At 50.9% G+C, this 20,239-nt stretch overlaps 1 protein-coding gene across 10 annotated transcripts in view; it reads right to left on the reverse strand.

The window, feature by feature from the left end:
• The window catches only part of KIAA0513 (KIAA0513 ortholog), an 82,561-nt gene that overhangs the window by 23,669 nt on the left and 38,653 nt on the right, over positions 1-20,239 (reverse strand). For 6 of the 10 annotated variants that reach the window (XM_065567301.1, XM_065567296.1, XM_065567297.1 and 3 more), the window contains 4 exons: positions 9,078-9,616; positions 2,135-2,234; positions 1,642-1,715; positions 979-1,049 (listed from right to left, as the gene is read on the reverse strand). In XM_065567301.1, coding sequence (XP_065423373.1) covers positions 979-1,049; positions 1,642-1,715; positions 2,135-2,234; positions 9,078-9,430 — 598 coding nt within the window. In that variant the 5' untranslated portion in view covers positions 9,431-9,616. Of the gene's footprint in view, positions 1-978; positions 1,050-1,641; positions 1,716-2,134; positions 2,235-9,077; positions 9,617-10,932; positions 11,132-11,169; positions 11,269-16,079; positions 16,238-20,239 lie in introns of those variants that run through there. The other 4 variants (XM_065567298.1, XM_065567303.1, XM_065567299.1 and 1 more) reach the window with 3 other exon arrangements.

Raw genomic sequence — 20,239 nt, forward strand, 5'->3', positions numbered from 1 at the left:
CCAGTTTCAATATTTATCTATCATGGCTCCCATCGGCCCAATAGCCAAGCACTACTGTAATAGCCAGCTGACATCTCTTCTGATGAATGGACAAGGACACACCAGAGTTTGTCCCCCCTTGGGCATTTGTGGTAAGACATTGAGCACCAAGGGGTTCAAAGCAGCCGTGAGCTGCCAGACAACGACATCTGGAGCACCCGCGATACACTGAGAAACACGCTCCCCTCTCTCTGCATACACATAACTCACAGTAGCACTAATGACAATCATGCACAGGAAGAAGGAAGAACCCTCAATGCCATAACAACACCGGGCTCCCAAACGCCGCTCAGCTCGTGCTGGACGTTAGTTCCGGTGACTGCGATACCGATTCCACCTCCGCGCTGGGCATTTGGTGCAGGAGCAGCACCCGCAGCCAGAGGAACATGGACAAGGAGAGAGAGAGAAGCGAGGAAGCTCCTGTTTTTTAAAATGGACACAATTTTCTGTTGAAAATGGCTCCTAAGGCTGAAGAGTTCCCTGTTTAAAATGCGTTGGATTTAGACCAAGATTTTCAGACGTGACTAGTGATTACGGGTGCCTCAGTTTCTGCGCATCCAACCAGAGACCCAGGAAGGAGGCCTGATTTTAAGGCGGTCCTGAGGCCCCCCCGCTCTGAAAAATCAAGCTGCTGAAGTCTCTCAAGTTGGCGCCCCACAAATCACTAGTTAATTTTGAAAACTTTGACCTTTAGTTTTTTAAACTTTGGTTAGAAAATTCAGCCCCCGGCAGATACCATTCTCAGTGACTGCCTCCCAATCTCAAATCAAGCGGATGTTTCTGCTTGGGACTAGGGACGTCATCCTAGAGCCAGCTGTGCCCCTCCGAGTGAACACACGTCTGTTCTAACAACCCCCCTCACGCTTATTCTGAGTCGTTTCAACACCCCTGCTCCTTCAGCCAATATGAGAAAGGCACCGGTGTGCACAAGCTGCTTACCGATGTGATAGTAAGTGAAACACATGGTCATTAGATTTTTGGCAGGACCAAAGTCATCCATCTGGTGACACCTGAAATGGGTGGGGGAGAGAGAGACAAGGAATTAGCAGCCACACCTACAGCAGCATAGCAGAACTGGTAGATACCCAGAGGTACCAGATGTTTTGGTACCAGGCCATCTCCTCCATAGTGTCAACTTAACCACACTCACCCTCCAGGTACTGTAGATCCCATTTGGGAAATGTCAGACTTCCCAACTGCTCAGAGCCCCATCCACCCCAGCATTACCGTCTCTAAATCCACCTACCTACCCAGGAGCAGCTCCCCCTGATGCTTTACACTAAACCAGACACTCTGCTCCCAAGCAGCACCGTGCATTCACACTGGAGATGCTGCCAATTGACACGTGGCCCTCAAAGCAATTTTGGTGCAATGCAGCTGGCACAAAAGGTGCTTCCAGAGACATTGCTCTGCGGTTCAACTGTGGACAGGCAGCTATTCAGTTAGCACCGGTTGCTGACTTTCTACTTAGCTGAGGCTGGTCTCCCGGAATTAGGTGGCGTGAAAGCAAAGCGTCCCTCTGATGGCTCGGTGAGTAGGTTACAAGAGGGCTCAGTTGTGAAAAAGGAAATCAATCCTGCTTTGATATCTGCCATTACTTACTCGAACAGCACCACCGCAAAGGACTGCACCAGCCGATAGAAAGTCTGCTCCGAGACGCACTTGGAGTTACAACGCTGCAAAGACAAACAAAGCTGACACACGCCACTGAGAGCGCAAGCTCCGAAGACCTGACGTGAGTGCTCCCAGAGAATTCGCCACAGTGGGGCTGGGCCACTGGATGCTGGTTTGACCGTGTGGAATTTTACTTGGGAGCTGGGAGGGGGTTTGATGAGTTATTTTGATTTTTTTTTTTAAATGAAACTGACGGCTTCTAACATTCCGCTGCCTGGTGATTGATACAGTCGCATTTTTAATGCAATTCAATACATGCATCCCTTTGCCCCCAGCTCTCCCCACTGAGATGAGGCATGGTCTCCAAACACACCACTCTGCTGTTCTAACAGACGTCCAGGAGACCCACCCTCCTGCCAGGCACCCTCAACTGCTTTGACACAGAGTAGTTAGCATCAGGCAGCTGTTATCCCCTGCTCACCTGAGCACTGACGTATCTTGCAAACCACTCCCTGCCTTTTCCGTTCTCTCCGCTGCACAGCTCCCCAAACTTGGCCTTCTCTTCTTGGTCCAGGTCCTCCCTGGAACGGACAAGAAATCAAACACTTCAAATTCCCCTCCCGCACTGAGCTGCTCAGAAAATCCCTGCAGCCTGTGAAACAAGCGGAGGTATTCGGAGAGCCAGGAGCAGCCCGTGGGGGGAAAGAATCCATGAGTTCTATCGAGGACACAATCAATCAAGGACGCAGATGTATCAGCAGCGCTACATGTACAGGACACAGCTGTATTGTCATGCACATATCTGCTGCTCGGCCACTCCATTCTGCTTCTGGTCTTCACTAATAGATGCAGGACGTCTATAGGAGCAGTTTTTTTGTTCAGTGTATCACAAATCACCAAGGGTATGTCTACACTGCAACATGAGCCCAAGCTTACGTCTAATCCCTACGTCTAATTACGTCTAATGAGTCTATGCTGCCATTGCGCTAACTCAGGGCTCCGACACAGAGTCCCAGGACCCTGCAGGGGTGGAGGGTCCAAGCTCAAGTTAAGCCGGGACCCAGGATCTGAGCTCTATTGCTTTGCAGTGTAGATGCAGCCCCGCTTGACTTGGGGGCTAAGGAGTCAGCTGGAAGTATCCCATAATTCCATGGGACAGATTTCTTAGTCCTCTCTATCCCCACAATCTGCAATGCACTCTATTGAAAACGGAAGCCATCCCTGCTTTGCGAATGGCAGCAGCTCAGGTCGGCGTTGACCCATATTCTTCTGATCACCAATCTGCAAGCATGCTGCCAGAGAGCCGCCTGGGTTTGCAATGGAGAGCGAATCGATCAAACCTTCTGCAAAAGCGAGCTGCTTCCTGGTAGCATGCAGGGCAGTAAAGTTTTCCCACAGTGCACCACATTCGGGAGTAAGGGGTAGCTAGGGACTCGGACATTGTTACTTTGATTCAGGTCTGCGCACGTCAGTGTGGACATCAGAGCCCTAGGTTCGAGCACGGATTAGAAAAACGTCTTAACATAGGATTAAAATACGTCGACGTTCAAGCCCAGGATTCCCTAACACAGGTCAGCTGACTCGAGTCCCACTAACCCTGGGCTTACATTGCAGTGTAGACATACCCGGAGTTACACATTCATCTTGCAGTAACCCCCAGAGGTCCCTATTATTGACTTTTGCTAGACACTGTACAAATACATGGTAAAGACACAGTCCCTGCTCCAAAGAGATTACACTGGCGATATGGATTAATGACAAGACACGATCGGGGGATGAATATTTCTCGCCAACGCAGGGAAGGGAGGGATTGTGGGAGTATTACATTTATTGGTCTACCTGCTGAAAGACACCATGACTATTAATATAGCATCATAGGCGGTACGTGGCATTTTACAGGAGTAGCAAGACAAGTTTATGATCCAATAGTCTTGGACAACTCCTAAACCATGTTAAATGGGCACGTCACCTTCCTTAGCCAGGGAAGGGCTGAGAGAGGTACCAGAATTTCTTTACACACCGTAAGCAGAGAATAAAGTGCTCTGTGGTGGAAGTAAGAGGCGAGACACCAATACAGCAGCTGAAGCACAGAGAAGAAGCTGTTAATGAAAATCAGGCAGGGGCTAACCAACACCAGCCATGCACAATAGATTCACTCTGCGTTTGGAGCCGAGATGGCTGCCTGGAAGGGGGGGGGTGGGCAAAGCCGCACTGCTTAGTGGGAGTGTGATGCATTTTAATTGGGGCCTCTTCGGCGCATGGTTTCAATTTAGTTTTAAAAAACCCCAAGCAAACCAAGTCATTGTGGCTGTGAGGAGCCGAGGTTTCTGCTCTGGGTTGGGATGATGCAGCATTGCAGTCCCCAGGCAATAGCACTTGTAAACGAGATAGAAACACTACACATCTCAGGGGCTTCTCTAGTGCCAAGAAAGTGTTTCTTAGTGAAAAGAATTGCCAGCACGGAGGCAGCCAAGTGGGTTTTCTCCTCTCTCGAGTGCTCAGACTTGCCAGGAACCTTTTGAAAGTGAAACGAGAGCTCTACTCTCAAGAGCTATTCACTCAGCAACTCAACGAGGGCAAAACCCCATCGGAAATAGAAAGGGAGCATCGCAGGGCCAAAACCATCTGCTCTCCCGGCCTGCGCTCTTCACATACAGTGCCCCGGGAGCACCGACCAGCACTGTAGGAGTCAACTGGTTTGTAAGATGAAAGTGCGATGGAAGCTCAGGGTAGCGCGGATGTGAGAGAGCGCAAGGTGCGAATTGACCCCCAAGCTAGCCGGACACAGACCGACTGCACACTCAGGAAGGGCACTGTGCCTGACCACCATTGCCAAGTGCTACCTACCTAGAGAGTTTTAGCAGGACTGTAGCAGGGTGTGGCAGGGCCCCCTTGGCTTCTGCCTCTGCTAGGTTCACAAAGTCACTCGAAGACCCTGGGTTTAGTAACCACTGGTGCATTTTATTCTCAGGCTTGTTCCCACACCATTTCACCACGTACGCGTAACCCTTCACCAGCTGCAGGCAGGAGGGAGGGGTTCATTCCCTGCCTTTTCCCTTTCCTCCTGCTCTCCTCTGGCTTCATTCCCCTCAGGCTTTTATGCAGCCCCAGGGTAATTAGGTAGCAGCTGTCTCCGCTTCCCCAATTAGGGCCAGGTTATCTCCAGCCCACTCTAATTTGTTCGCCTAAGGAGGAGTGGGCGTGACAGAGGGCTGAATCTGCAACCCTTTGCCCAGCACCCGGTCACAAGGACTCAAACCTTCCCTAGCTCCCATCACTCTTAAATTTTGTCTACACTACCAAAGTGAGCTGGGCGTGCCAGATGCAGCCTCAAGCTTTGGCTAAACACAAGGGGGTCAATGTCCCTCGCTGCTAGACAGCTTCTAGGGCACGGTTACGGCACTGCTTGCTGCAATGGGCTTGAGCCCCTCAACACCAGCAAGACAATCACATTCAACCCGGCCCGAGTTGGAGCTTATATTCCCCAGGCATATGCACTCCCTGGAGCTCCTGGGTATTGGGGAAATGAAAAAAGATTCACGACATCAATACAGGTCTGTTTCATCTTACGCTGGGGTTACGTTCCGCAGTCACGCAAAGTGAAAATCGAGTATAGTCAAAATTACATTGAGTGTAATGGTGGGCGGAATCGCCCACGCTACAGGTACAGTATTAAAGTTGTTGTTTTTCTCTTTTTTGTTTTTGCAGACCGCGCAAACTGAAATTGCACATGTTAAATGCGCGTAAGATGCGACAGATCTGTACTAAAAATTCTGGTCAGTTTCCATTTGAGACACAGAGAGAGAGAGACAGACAGACAGACAGACAGACAGACAGACACACAGTTCTCAGCTTGGATCTGGGATGTCTCTGCAAGGAGAGTGAGGTCACATCCTTTTATTGGACAAACTTCTGTTGGTGAAAGAGACAAGCTTCCGAGCTCCACAGAGCTCTTCTTCAGGTCTGGGAAAGGTAGCCCTAGCATCACAGTTAATACAAGGTGGAACAGATTGGTTAGGATAAGTAGTTCACACATTGTCAGAGACCATTCAAAGTGCAGTGGCTCTGCAGTCACGGGAATAAAAAAAAGGGGGAGGGGGGCAGATAAGTGGGTTATAGATTGTTGTCATAAGCCATAAACCCAGCGTCTTTTTAGGACCATGATTTTTAGTGCCAAGCAAAGCAGGTTTTCTTTGAGGACAAGGACTGAGAGGTCAGACATGGAGTGATCGCTTTCTGGAAAGTGCTCACCCACCGGTGATAATGTTTTTGTCTTTTATCATTTTTTGTTGTTGTGAGAGGTCATTCAAGTGTGTAGTTGATTGTTTGGCTTCACCCACATAAATGTTATTGGGGCATTTAGTCCACTGGATGAGGTCCCCTACATGTGACAGGCATGCGCAGGACTCAGGAATCTCGAAAGGTGTTTTGTGGGTGGGCACGCGCTCCGTGTCTGACCTCACTGTCCTCGTCCCCAAAGGAAACCTGCACAACATCTTCAAAAGACGAGCCTGGGAGCTTAAGTAACTTTGCTAGGACCTAAAATTGGATAACAGGTAGAAAGTTTTTCCTGTTTGGATAGTTAAGCTCTGGAACGGGCTTACAAGGGAGGCTGCGGAATCCCTGTCATTGGCGGTCTTTAAGAACAGGTTGGACAAACACCTGTCAGCGATGGTTTAGGTCCTGCCTCAGGGCAGGGGGCTGGACTAGCCCTCTCAAAATCCCTTCCAGCCCCACGTTTCTAGGATGAGAGTCTGGATGGCATCTCCTGCACCAGCGGGCCTGAAGAAAGTTCCAATCCGCACTAATTCTGATCACTCCGGGACATTTGGCTCTTACAAAAAGAACTCGACAATGTTTCGGCAGTTGAAGTGCTCCAGCCACTGCTTCTAATGCTGACCAGTATTGTCCTCCTGCCATCTTGAATCTGCCCCCAGTCTGTCTGTTGCATCCATCTGCCGTCTCTTGTCTTAAGCTATGTCTACACTAGCCCTTTTGTCAGTACAATGTATGTCGTTCAGGAGTGTGAAAACACACCCCACGCCGGCGTGGACAGGGCTATGTCGGGGGATGGTTTAATTATGCCGACGGGAGAGCTCTCCCCGGTCGGCAAAGAGCGGCTACACGAGAGACCTTACAGCGGCGCAGGTGCATCAGGACAGCTGTGCCGCTGTAAGGTCTCTAGTGTAGACACTGCCTTTTTGTCCTGTGTTTGTACAGCACCTAACACAATGGAGCCTGGTCTAGGATTGGGGCTGCTAGACACTACAGTAATGCAAACAAATAAAACTGCTCCCTTCAGCCACTTCATCACCTATCATGTTCTGGCAGAATCAGGTCGAAGGGACAGGCCTCTGTGCCCCACTACAATCTGGACCCCCACATGCCCTGTCCCATCGACCTTTCAGGATTTATCTGCACTGAACACAACCTCCCCAGCCCAGAGGGACTCAGGAAGCGGGCCAGTTTCTCCTGTGCAATTGACATGATGGAGGCGGCTCCATCTGCCACCCCTCTGACTCTTCCCGGCAGCTCCAATCCCCTGTCCAAGGAGCGCTTTGTCCCAGACAACCCCTAGCTGTGCTCTGAATCCTTCCAGCTCTACAGCAACTCCTCGCTCTGCCTTCCAGCCTGCATCCAGCTCCGTGGTTCAGCAAAGCCGCTTTGGCAGTCTCACGTTACCGCACCCCCCCCCCATCCAGCACAATCCCCAGGTGCGGTAACCTCCCAGTTGGGCTGCTTTATGGCCGTGCTGACAGGTGGCCCTGTTCCCTTTCCCTGCTTCGTGCTGCTCTTTTGCTCTCAGGACGAAGGAAGGAGCCACCGATTTCCAGCGCAGAAATTCCCCAGCAACGACTGAATCACCCCGAGCCAAACCATCAGCCCTGCCTATTGCTTCCCACCAGACAATCTGCTCAATCACACTGGATGCACTGAACCGGGATATTACACCGACCGAAACAAGTAAGCTTCACTGTCGGGATCAAAGGGCCCGAGGCATCCGTCGCTGACAAACAGCAAACAGACCCCCGTGTGCATTGGATCCCCTGACATTACGATTAGCGAGGAGGTCTGCATCAGAGCCTGGGCAGCGCAGAGATGTGCAGCAGGGCGAGAATGGAGCGGGGGACACGGTCCCTCCGCCTCCAGACACAGCCCCATTGTGACTAGATGCAGAAAGCTCTCCCTGCTCCTCTCTGCCGACCCCCCTCACTCCCGGATCCTACACCAGGCTAGGCAGAGTGATCGAATCTGGCAGCCGGGCCTGAGTCGGTAAGTCAGCGCCGCAGGCAGGCAATCAGAAGGGGACGTGCCGTTCCAGGCATTGCAGTCTGAGGAAGAGCCGCTCGCAGGGGACATGCTCGATGCCTCAGCGGCTCCAGCGTATGGCAAGACACGATGTCAAAGGCCATTTCCTTGCAGCCACCCAAATCCAGGTACTTAGCACAGCTCCACTGGCCAAGAGCCTTCCTCTGCTAGACAGCTCTGTGCTACAGTGGCAGGTACAGGGGCTGCCTAGAGAGCCGTTATACCAGAGAGGTCAATTCTACCTCTCCTTTCCTGGGTACATGCAACACAGCCACATGCATTTAGGGCTGGAGCGGGACCACATGCACAGGCAGTGCCCGAATTCGGACATGCTCCTAGAGCGGATGCCCCATACCACTCCCCGGCTGTCACCCCCCGACTCGTTCATTATCTCGCTTCATAACCCGATCTCTGCTTTGTACAGGAGGAATGGAGTACTGGGAAGCATGCATGAGAGCATGCACCCCTAGGCTACGGAGCATAGAAAAAGGCCAGCTGCTGAGCCCCTGAGCAGCCCAGCACGTGAGGGCAAGGAGGGGAAACAATAAGTCTGGTTAATTTCAGTCCTGTTGGAAGGAGGAGGGGAACTTGCAGAACCTGATCTCCCTCTGCGTGGCTACCACCCTCTCCATCAGAGGATCTCCAAGCCCTTTACAAGCATGAGTGAATTTAGTCTCAACCTCTCATTCCCACTCATGAGATAAGGAAATATCCCATTTTACAGAACGACAAAACTGAGGTACAGAAAAGGAAAGGGACTTGCCCAAGGTCACAGAGTGAGTCAGTGGCAGAAGCAGAAGTAAGAGTTGATCCTGACCTCTTGAATCCCAGTCTCAAGTTCCTCTAACACTGTGTGGAGGGGAAAATCTACATTTGCCAAATGCAGAAGGGGGGAGAATTTAAGCTTAGAAAAAGGGCGAACAGAGAAAATTCATGCCAGTGGAAGTTATTCAGCAGCGTGCTCTGGAGGAGGGGGCAGCTTCATTATTCCCCACTCCTTCCCAGCATGCACCTCTGCACAGGACAATCCCCACCGGGCCTGGCTCAGTCAACCCCGTCCTATCCCAGCATGCACCTCTGCACAGAACAACCTCCACTGTGCCTGGCTCACTCACCCCCCACTGAAGATCTTCTCCACATACTGCCTCATGAACTCCCGGCGCTCCACCATCACCTCGTCCTTGGCTGACTCCGTGCTCTGGTTGGACGAGAAGGACTCATTGGACGAGGAGCGACGGTAGTTGTTCCAGCTGTGATGGCTGGGCGAATCCCCCATGTCGTTCTCACTGTCGGCCGACTCCGTGGTGTCGCTCTCCTCTCCTACAGCCGCTGGATCCCCCAGGTCCGCCAGTAACTCATTGCCGCTGGAGGGTTGAGGGGGCGAGGGAGGGGACTCAGCGGGGACAGAGGCAGGGGGCTCGGAATCAAAGTCAATGAGGTTCCCCACCGGCACGTCGGTGGCCTCCATGGCTCGTAGAGCGGGCGTGCAGGGGCAGGTACCAGGGCAGGAGGCCGCTTTGGTGTGACTCGATTTCCCTTTCGCCTGTCAGTGAGATTTCAAGGCCATCTGCAGCTCAGTGTGTCAAAGACGCTCCTAGGATAAGCCGGCTAGAGCTGGCACGTCCCCCCGAGGCTCCAGGCTATCAGACGGCATCTGAAAGGTAAGACACAGTCACCACTGAAAGGACAGCCCGGGAACTGGCATCATGGAGCCACTCGGTGGGGTCACGACAGCCCCAGCCAAAACAGCGGCGGGCCCAGAGCCTTCCATCCCTCTTTATCCTCCCAGTGACTGACACTTATTCAGCCAATTCCCACTCCTCCTCCACCAACAGTGGTTGCTAGCAGGACAGGGAGACAGTGACTAGCCAGTGCTGGCTTTGCAGCATTTAGTAATGCCATCTAAACAAACAAACCAACCCACCCATCAGGCAGTTGCAGCTTTTCCCCTAATTCGCCCATTTCGCTTGTTAATTTAATTAGCTCAGGCTCTGCTGGCTTGTTGCTGTACACAGCGTTGAATCACAGAAGATTAGGACTGGAAGAGACCTCAGGAGGTCATCTAGTCCAATCCCCTGCTCAAAGCAGGACCAACCCCAACTAAATCATCCCAGCCAAGGCTTTGTCAAGCCGGGCCTTAAAAACCTCTAAGGATGGAGATTCCACCACCTCCCCAGGGAACCCATTCCAGTGCTTCACCACCCTCCTCCTAGTGAAAGTTTTTCCTAATATCCAATCTAAACCTCTCCCACTGCAATTTGAGACCATTACTCCTTGTTCTGTCATCTGCCACCACTGAGAACAGCCGAGCTCCATCCTCTCCTGAACCCCCATTCAGGTAGTTCAAGGCTGCTTATCAAATCCCCCCTCACTCTTCTCTTCTGCAGACTAAATAACCCCAGTTCCCTCAGCCTCTCCTCGTAAGTCACGTGCCCCAGCTCCCTAATCATTTTTGTTGCCCTCCGCTGGACTCTCTCCAATTTGTCCACATCCCTTCTGTGTGTGTGTGTGTGTGTGTGTGTGTGGGGAGTGGAGGGGGGGGGGGGGGGGCGCAAAACTGGCTGCAATACTCCAGGTGTGGCCTCACCAGGGCCTCCACCCCCAGACTATTTACTGGGTCGTGAGAGGCCATAAACATTTACAAAGGGGTCCTGAGCATAAAAAGGTTGAGATCCACTGCAATAAAACATAGTACCCCTCCCCTCCTTGTCTCTCTAATATCCTGGGACCAACAACTACCCTGCATAACAGCAAAGTAGGCAGATTTTACTCTCAATTAGCTGTCTCAGAACTGTATCCCATTGACTCGGCTGAGAGGCAGGAGAGCTCAGCACCATTCAAGACCACACCTTCTTTTGAAGAGCCCAGGAAACAAGTCACTAACTTTGATTTGCTAAGGATAACAATGCAGCCGAGCGAAACTGTGCATGGCACAAGTGCCAGAAGGGAGCCAGGGAAGGACACACTGACCTCTGTGGTGGTACACGGGGTTCAGGAAGGAATACTGAGTAACTCACGTCCCAGCGGGCAGCACAGACACACAGTGTTGGGAAAAGGAAAACAAGTCCTTGATTGAGACACAGGCTTTTACTGGTGAATTCGGGTCAACAACAGAATCTGTGCCTGTTTCAGATGCACAGGAACAGGGTCTGAATGATCAACCTCACATACAAATTTATCAACGTAAAGTTAATTTTTAGCACTGACTGATATAAGCCGGGTTGCCTTTGATCTTCATGGTGTTTCACAGACATTTAACTAGTCCTCAGCTCCGCAGCAGGTATTCTAATTCCAGTTTTCCAGCCACTGAAACCAAGATACAGAGAGATGGTGTGACATGCCCGAGGCTGGACAGCGAGTCAGTGTCAGAGCTGAATTCAGTAGGTGCTCATTCCCAGTCCTGCGTCTGGCCTGCACACCTGTCCATCTGCCATCGATTTCTGTCACAGGACCCGGGGGGGGGGGGGCGGGGGGGGGAATGGAGGGAGAGACAAGAGGCTTTTAATTACCATCCTGGCTGACTTACTCACCTATCCTCTCTTCTTAATTCTTAGACCCGAGGGGTTACAGCTAATTCTGATGGGAAGGGGGCTTTGGGGGAGACAGTTCAGGCAGTTCTACTCTCTACCAGCAGGCGTCACTGCATGGGGGGGGGGGGGGAGAAGGGAGAAGAGGAATAATCCTAAACTAAACTACACAAGCTTTACCAGTGAACCAATCGAGACTGAGGTCTTGTCTACACAGGAATGTGGCACTGGTTCAACTTAAATCAGTTTTTAAACCAATTTAGTTAAACTGGTGCAGTCTGGTATGGGTATTCCTGTTTTGGTTTAAGAGTGGCTTATTTCAGTTTAGCTTCACCTGTTCCCAATTGATTTACGCTGAACTGGAAAAAAATCACTTTCAAACCCAAATGAGAGTGCATCTACACAGGGGTTTGAACCGGTTTAACTGAATCAGTGTAAATTCACACCTTAGGTTAAACTGGTGCAACCTTCTTATGTAGACAAGGCCTGAGCCTCCTGGAGTATTTGTTTTGGGATATGGGTGCATGGCACCTCTCTGCATTTCTCCCTGAAACTCCTGGTCAATCCAACTCTTGTGGGTGTCTTTCCACTGACTGCAACAGGCATTGGAGCAGACCCTTAAGGAGCAGTAAGGAGTAACGGCCCCTTAGAAAGATGACAGAAGTGATGCAGAGGCCTCAGCCCTTCCCTGGAGAGGCAGGGAGAAAGGGCCGTGTTATGCTTTCCTAGAGATGGATGAACCACACAGCCAATCTGCCATCACCCCTCGATTGCAGAGGCGCAAGGAATCCTCCATGCAAAATGAGGGAGACGAAGCTTTACTAGGGACTGAGATCTGAAAAGCTCTACACCTCCCCTCTTCAACGTGTTGGTCTCAGGCTCTCGCTCCCCTCCTAAACAGGTCACGTGTGCACATACGCTCTCTAAAACCCCATCACAGACAGCGGATGCTGAATGAACTAAGCAGAGCTTGTTCCCAGCAATGCACCAAGTGAAGGATTGCCCTGCAGAAAGACCCTCCGCATCAGGGAGCAGCAGCTTAATTCCCAAGGAGCTAGTTTGACCCAAAGGGAACAACAGACAGCAGCGAATGCGTTCGGACAAGCAAACCAAATACGAACAGAAAAGCTGCAGCAGCGAGAGAGACAGGCCCCGCAACCCAGATCAACAGGAGCAAGTACGCACCCACCCAACGGGACATACAGCATGTGCAACACCCCGCGGACCACGGGCAGAGCTAGAAAAGGCAATCACAGAAATCCCTGCATGCCAGCCCTCAGTCCAGACACACATACACACACACCCCCAATGCCTGCAAACCCGGAGATAGTAAAAGCATTTATTTTTCAAAGTACTGTTGTTACTAATCCTGTGCATTATGGGTAGCATCTAAGGACCAACCAAGAATGGGTCCCCATTGTGCTAGGTGCTGTACAGACACAAAATACAAGACAATCCCAATCCTTGCCCCGAACATTTTACAATTGAAATAGACAAGACAAGAGCAACTAGGGGACTGGGGTATAACACAAGCAGAGTGGACGTGATGGGAAATGGCATGTTGGTGTCACAACTGTTCTCCTTGGGGTAGGAACTAGTGAACCCAGGAGCACAACTGGAGCACACATCACGCTCTTTCACCGTTTTAACCCTTGCCTTACCACACTGTGCTTTTCCCCACCTCTGTGTACCAGTATTACTTGCTGCATCAATATCTAATTTAGATTAGTAAATCCAGAGTTGGACTGGGCTGATTGAACGAGCCGGTACTTTCCCCAGGGAGAGGAGTTTTGTATGCCAGAATCTCAGCTTTCATTATATATAATTATGAGAGATTTTTCCAAAGATAACTAGAGGATTTAGCCACACAACCCCTGTTAAAATAAATGGTTGTCTGAAAATCTCAACCTAAGTCTCTAGGTAACACGATGCTCTTGGATGGGCCACTGGCAATGAGGATCAAACCCTGGATCTCAGGATCGAAACACAAGAGCCACTACTGCCAGAGCTAAAGAACCAGGCTCGTCAGTTCAAAGGCTGGAGCAGACCTGAACAGCTGGTCCTGAACTGGCCCAGGTATGTCTGCACAGCAGCTGGGAGCGTGCTGCACAGCCCAGGTAGACAGACATGTGCTAGCTCTGCTTGCCCTGAAAATAGTGGTGTGGCCATGGCAGCATGGGCAGCAATCCCACCCAACCCTCTGGGTACGTCCTCGGGAGTCCCAGGTTCAATTCCATGCTCTGCCACAGACTCCCCGTGTGACCTTGGGCAAGTCACTTAACATGCTTGCTTGAGCAGAGCTACTGTGTCTGTCTTCCCGTGCTGTGAAGCACCTTCTCGAGTGAAGTGTATAGGAATCCTAAGGGGACGAAGGGAGCATGCTGCACTACATTAGCGTGGGTTACACGTGGCTGGCAAGAAACATGTAAGAATCAATCGATACACCGATGTCTGCCGGAGCCTGCAGCAAGCCTGAAACGAGGGAGGTATCAGCTCAGAAACCTGATTTCAAATCATCAAACACGCACAGTCTCCTAAGGACCATTGCTCCAGCCAGCGGGACCACACTGATGGTGTCTCGCCAGGCATCGTGTACTGAAGGTCCCAGATCTAGCTCAAACCTGTGAGAAACCGAATAGTCGCCATTTAAATGTCAACATGTAACTACGGGAGAGAGAAGGTGGGTGAGTAACTGGACCAACATCTGCTGCTGAAAGAGCCCAGACCTGAAGAAGAGCTCTGTGGAGCTCGAAAGCTTTCATGGAACCAACTATCCCATATCCTGGGACCAACACAACTACAACAACACTGCAAACAACAGGTAACTATTTCACTGCTAAACAAAGCACGGAAGAAAAGAAAAGGAGGATCATAATATGGAGACATGTGATGTCTACTGCAAGCAGCATCTCATGAATGGGTGGAGCTTGGGGGAGTACATCTGCACCGTTCCTCCCCACATCGGGCCCCGTGGGCAGGGATCTACCTTTTTAACTGTCTCTAAAGTTGGGTCTAGCACATATAAATAAAACAGATTACAATAAGCGGTGTTAGCATCTGCGATTAGTTTGCAGCCATTGCACGGGACCAGGTCTGCCCACCTAGTCACCCGGAGTTACACAGGAAAAACAGTACCATTAAATGTTGTTGCCTCCCGACCGGCAGAGCAATTTTTCACCGAACTGATGTGATTTGTTTTAGCTGATTGCTGGCAGGAATGTGGAGTGCAGACTCCTGCCTATTGGGTGGGCTTGGGTCCTTCTCTGATCTGCCTTCTGCTGCAGAGGAAAGGGAAAATGGTTTGCTGGAGTCCCATCCCAGGGTGTCACATCTCCAGGTGCGGGGAGAGATCACCTTTAACTGAATCCCTTTTGCTGCTGATTGGCCCCTGGCCCATCCCATTCCTTCACTGGGAAGAACAGGGACTTGGTCTTTTAAAGCTCTGAGGGGTGGGGGAAAGATTCTCCCACCTCTTTGCCAGTCAGTAACGTCAATCTGATCATCGTGATCAATTCCTGGCTCAAAGATGGCTGCCTCCCCCTTTCCATCATTCACCCAATGCAGCAGGCCACCGCCTCGGCCACTCGTCTCATCCCGTCGGCCGTGGAGAAAGCTTCCAGGCGTTCGGTTCTCTTGCGGCATGCAGGACGTCGCCATCAGCGAGAGCACTACCAAGGGCAGATGGTGCCGTCTCCTGCCCTCCATTCTTAATGGGCTCTCATCAGCAAAGCCCCAAACTAATTCCAATCGCTTCCAGCGCGGACAGACGCTCCCGTCCACATTGGTTAGGTTCCTCCAAAAGGCTCCCCACACCGAAAGGGATTCCTCTCTGCCCCCCGCCTCCATGTCGCATTCCCTCCTCCTGCCTGCCCCATTCCACACACCAAAACACTTCCCTGATCCAATCCCCAGCCTTGCCCTCGACACACATGGCACGTCTACACTGCAAGACGGGGGCGTTCTTAACTCGGGTTAACACAGCAGTGCAGACACGGCAGGTTAGCAGCTCGAGCTCAGGCCGATAGACTAGTCTGGGGTTGAATTGGAGTTGCTAACCTGAGTTAAAAGCCAAGTTGCCACGTCTTCACTGTTATTTTAATCCATGCTAGCTAACCCTAGTGAAGAAACGCACCTTTTTTGCAGTGTGGACATAAACCAAAAGGGATGGAGGACTCCAGGGGTAAGTTTTCAATTTGACACCCCGCCCCCGTAGGGAACCATCTGTGTACTCACTGCTGCTATTAAATCAGGAGCAACGAAAAGCCACTGGGGAGGACAGAATTTCTGTTTCTTGGGAGCACAGACCCACCCAAGAAGCCCCAGCCGACAGCACAAGGGACAAGCTATGGGGGAGAGACTGGCTACCTGCCCATTCTGTACACAGAGAGCCTTTAGGCCCACCCACTCAGCTACGCCACCTGCTCAGCAGTGACACCCAGTAATCTGCTAATTGTATGGCCAGCTGCAATCACCAATAATAAGCGCCTTCAGAGTGCTGATGTTTCAGGAGGCATCAGACAGCAGCTGCGGGAGCCCCCACCCCATCCCTGTGCTTTAACAGCCTGCCCCAAACCCAGAACAGCTCCCCACCTGCTTCGCTGAAGGCGGCTACAGCAGGCTCTCTCCTGAGCGAGGACAGCGCTGCTCCAACAGGCGGATTACCGTCCGACATACACAGGGTCTCGCCACCAGCCTCAGAGAGTGAGCCGCGGACTCCGACCTGGCCTTTCTGCAGAGCAGTGCAGAGCCCGAGTTCTAGTCGCGCCACTGAGCACTTTGTTTACCGTAGGCTATTCCACACAATCCCACACTGTATTTTAACAGCCTCGGAGCATGTCACACATTAACTAGAGACAGGCCAGGATACGAACTCTAACCAGCCCCAAGCTCCGCACCTGAGTTCTGTGACTTATGCCCATCTCTGCCCACAGAGATGTTCCATATTTTTACATGCTCAGGTCCCATTATCAAAACTGGCTGTTTTTCATTGCCCCCCCCCCTTCCTCAAGTCACACACAAACATTCCCACCAAAAAGGACACAGGAGGAAGCCCAGCGTAACACAAAGGACAATCTAAAGGCTGCGATTTGCTTTGCTTTATTGGATTTCTATTCCCCAGAATGGCACGCTAGGAATTAAACTGACACGGCAACCCTGCCACGAATAAAGCCAGGCTTCTTTCCCTCCGACATGCCCAGCATCTCATACCACAAGCAAGGGCAGCGTTCGGTTGAGACACATCCCCCCACTCCACAAAAGGTTGTTTTACTTTGGAGAACCACCTTCCTGTACTGGGAGAAGCAAATATACCCTATTCACAGGTTAACTCCGCTCGCCCATCACATATTCCACAGGCTTTCCAGACCTCGTCTGCCAATTTCCAAAGACACTGGACAAGAGTCCCAGCTTGAGACCCCTGAAAGGGGCCTGATGTTCACTGAGCAGGAACGCAGCCAAAATTGCTAGATACCCACCGAAAGCAGAGTTCAAGGGTCAGTTCCCCCCTCCCCTCCTCTTCAAGAGCTAATGACTGAAAAGACCTACAATCAAGTGCAGAATCCAGGTAGAAGTTCTGCAGTAGGGTGTTCGCAGCGTCAACTGCTCTGGGGAAAGACTGAATTCTGAAAACAAGGCTTGGAAACCGATTTGCACGTGTGTGTGTCCAGAGTAACCATATTCAGCCACCGGGCTAGGATATTATGCTCTTTTTAAAAAAATGCTTTTTATTTCAATCTTTAATGAAATAAACGCTCTTGGAGAGCAACAGCATCTCTCCCCCAGTAAAAACAGATGTGCATTTGGCCACTCAATGAAAGCCAATAACTCACTAATTCAATTTAATATGTAGGAAACCTCCATGCAAAGGATCAACAAAAATGCGGTGCAGAACGCAGAGCCAAAGATGGAACCAAGTTTTATTCAGTATATCTGCAAGACTGAGAGATGGCCTCTTAGAAGGGCAGCTGCTTAATAAGGATGAGGTTAGAAAAGGAAGATCACGGGTATTTATTTAGGTTTTTAAAACACATCCATCCCACTCGGTTTTGCTCCCATTTAGCTGCACTTCCTGGAACATGACAGCTACACATTAAGAGCACTTTTCAATCTCAGCACAATTATTCTCAGACAGACTGATCAATAGGGTCCTCTGCACCAGCCTGCACTCGGAGTCCCATCAATCCTGTACCAGGCAGATCAGAAAGGCATGCGAAGATTCCTAGCATCGAGCAAGTACAGCTTAGGGACAAAAGATATTCAAGGTTTGGGAAGCTGAGCATTAAGAAAAAAAAAAGCAAAGATCCCTCATTTTGACACTGTTCCGCTTTAAACCACTGAAAAGGTTCATACCACATGGCTGGAAATGCACAGGCAACAGCCTAACACCGTCCATGTGCCATCCATCTCTCCCTTACACACACAGAATAGCAGGACTCTCCCCTCAAACATCTCCCTGTAACAAACAACTACGTAGAACACTTTCCTCAGAACTGACTACTACAAATCTCACCACATTAGACACCATTATCTGCTTCTCAGCAGGATAAAGGTCCTATGACAGTACCCAGGGCAGTGCCAGGCTTCTGCCTGGGAGAAGTCAGGCCTATAAAGAACCTAATGGGTAATTCAGTGCAACACACTACATCTAATTCAAGTTTTCCTGCAAAGCACTGTAACAGGCTAGCAAATGTTTGTCTAGAACAGGGGTGGGCAAAATGCGGCCCGCAAGCCAGATCCGGCCCTTCTAACGTTACTGACCGGCCCGCCAGGCTCTTTGGCTGCCCCCTCAGGATCTCCAGGCCACTAAAAGTCCCGTGGCGCACTGGGACACTCAGGCAGGCTGCCTGCCTGCCATGGCCTCACGCCACTCCCAGAAGCGGCCGGCTGCTGCTGGCATGTTTCGGCGTGCACCTGCGGGCCGCATTTTGCCCACCCCTGTTCTAGACAAACATTTGCTATCCATGTTTCGGCGTGCACTGCCACCGCCCACCCCAATCCTCACAGCTGTGGGGGCGGTGCCTGCGGGCACCGGCAGTGCACAGAGACACACTGCCCCTCTCCCCACAAGGGGCACGCAGAGATGTGCAGCGGCAGCCAGCCGCAGCCACTTCTAGTAGCAACATGGGGCCACGGCATGCAGGCATGCCTGAGCCCTGCTGCGCCGCCGGCTGGGAGCCGCCTGTGGTAAGCGCCTCCCGGCCAGAGCCTGCACCTCACACCCCCTCCCGTACCCCAACCCCCTGCCCCAGGTCAGAACCCCCTCCTGCACCCCAATCCCTTGCCCCAGCCTGGAGCCCCCTCCTGCACCAAACTCCCTCCCAGCGCCCGCACTCCCTCCATTAATATAGTAGAAATGTGCGGCCCGTGACTACTTACCAAAATTCTTGGAGTGGCCCCCCTGCAAAAATTATTGCCCACCCCTGGTCTAGAACGTACTTCCACACACCTACTGTCAGATGATGTTGACGCTATCTCCAGTGAATGGGCTAAGTTGGAATCTGCTGATTCACTGAGGCAGGTGGCTTGTTCCCCTGCCTGGACATAGAAGTGTGCGGGCCGAGCAGTCCTAAGGGAGGATCTATAGGAGCAATCAAGCCGGGAAAGAAGGTTTGAGCTGAACACTTAAAACTGGGCATTGAGAAAAACCAACTTTTGGAGGAGAGGGTGAATTTCTATTCTAGAAGGCTTGCCGTCTCTGTGAGCAGACTCAGAAAGGTACCTCCCCCAGAAAGCCAATAAAGATTTGTAATCGCTCGCTGGGTACCTAACTATACTGTTCTTTAATAAAACGCCATTAAGCAACAAAAAGACATTTTTCTATATTTCTAGCTGCTCTGAGTTTGAACCTAGATCATGTTTTGAAAAAACAGACCAGCCCAAACACTTGGGAAAGGTCCCTTCCTAGCACTGCTCAGCACTTTCATTATAGGATCTTGAAGGACTTTGCAAACATGAATTAAACCTTAGCACCCGCATAAAGCAGGAAATCACACCAGCTCCACAGATGAAAACAGAGGCAAAGAAAAGTGAAGGAATTTGCTTCTCTGAAGCACAGAAAGTCAGTCTCAGAGCCAGGAACTGAAGTCAAGAGTCTTGTCTTCCATTTCCCTGCTCCTAACTTTAGGGTATATTTCCCGCCCTCCCTCCCTCCATCATCAATAATTACATGGGCAAATTTAGATCAAATCAGACATGTTCCACAACTTCCAAAATACAGCTAGGAACAGCAAAGCCTGTGGATTCAGAGGCACATGGCTCTTTTCAACTGGATTATGATTCCCATTCTGAGTTCAGTAATGAACTGAAATGGAAAGGGACTTCCCCAATTGATTCATTTACAGGATTATGAAATAGATTCTGGGAGTTTAACACATCTGTTAGGTACTGCAATTTCAGGGCCGCTTTCTAAACAAAAAAAATTACACCGTTCAACTAGCCGAACAAGGCCAGCGGTACATATAGCTGGCTGCAAATCTGCTTGGGTAGCAAGTGAAGACCCAGGAGTACATCTGCCTCCTCAGAGGCGGAGAAAAGTTGGAATACATACGTTAATCAGCTTCTTCCCATTGAAAACCCAAGAGTGAAATATCAGCAGCAGAGAAAGAGTTGGCTGGAGCCGACTGTAAATTCAGCTGCCTTGGGCCTGTGGGTTTCACCACATAAGAGGATTTTGTAATCCCAGCTGACATTCTAAAACAGTCTGCTTTATTATTAGAGTACCCTGAAGGGGAAAGGAAATGGGAATCTTTTCC

This window comes from Chrysemys picta, chromosome 14 (genome assembly GCF_011386835.1).
Source record: "Chrysemys picta bellii isolate R12L10 chromosome 14, ASM1138683v2, whole genome shotgun sequence".
Lineage (NCBI taxonomy): Eukaryota > Metazoa > Chordata > Testudines > Emydidae > Chrysemys > Chrysemys picta.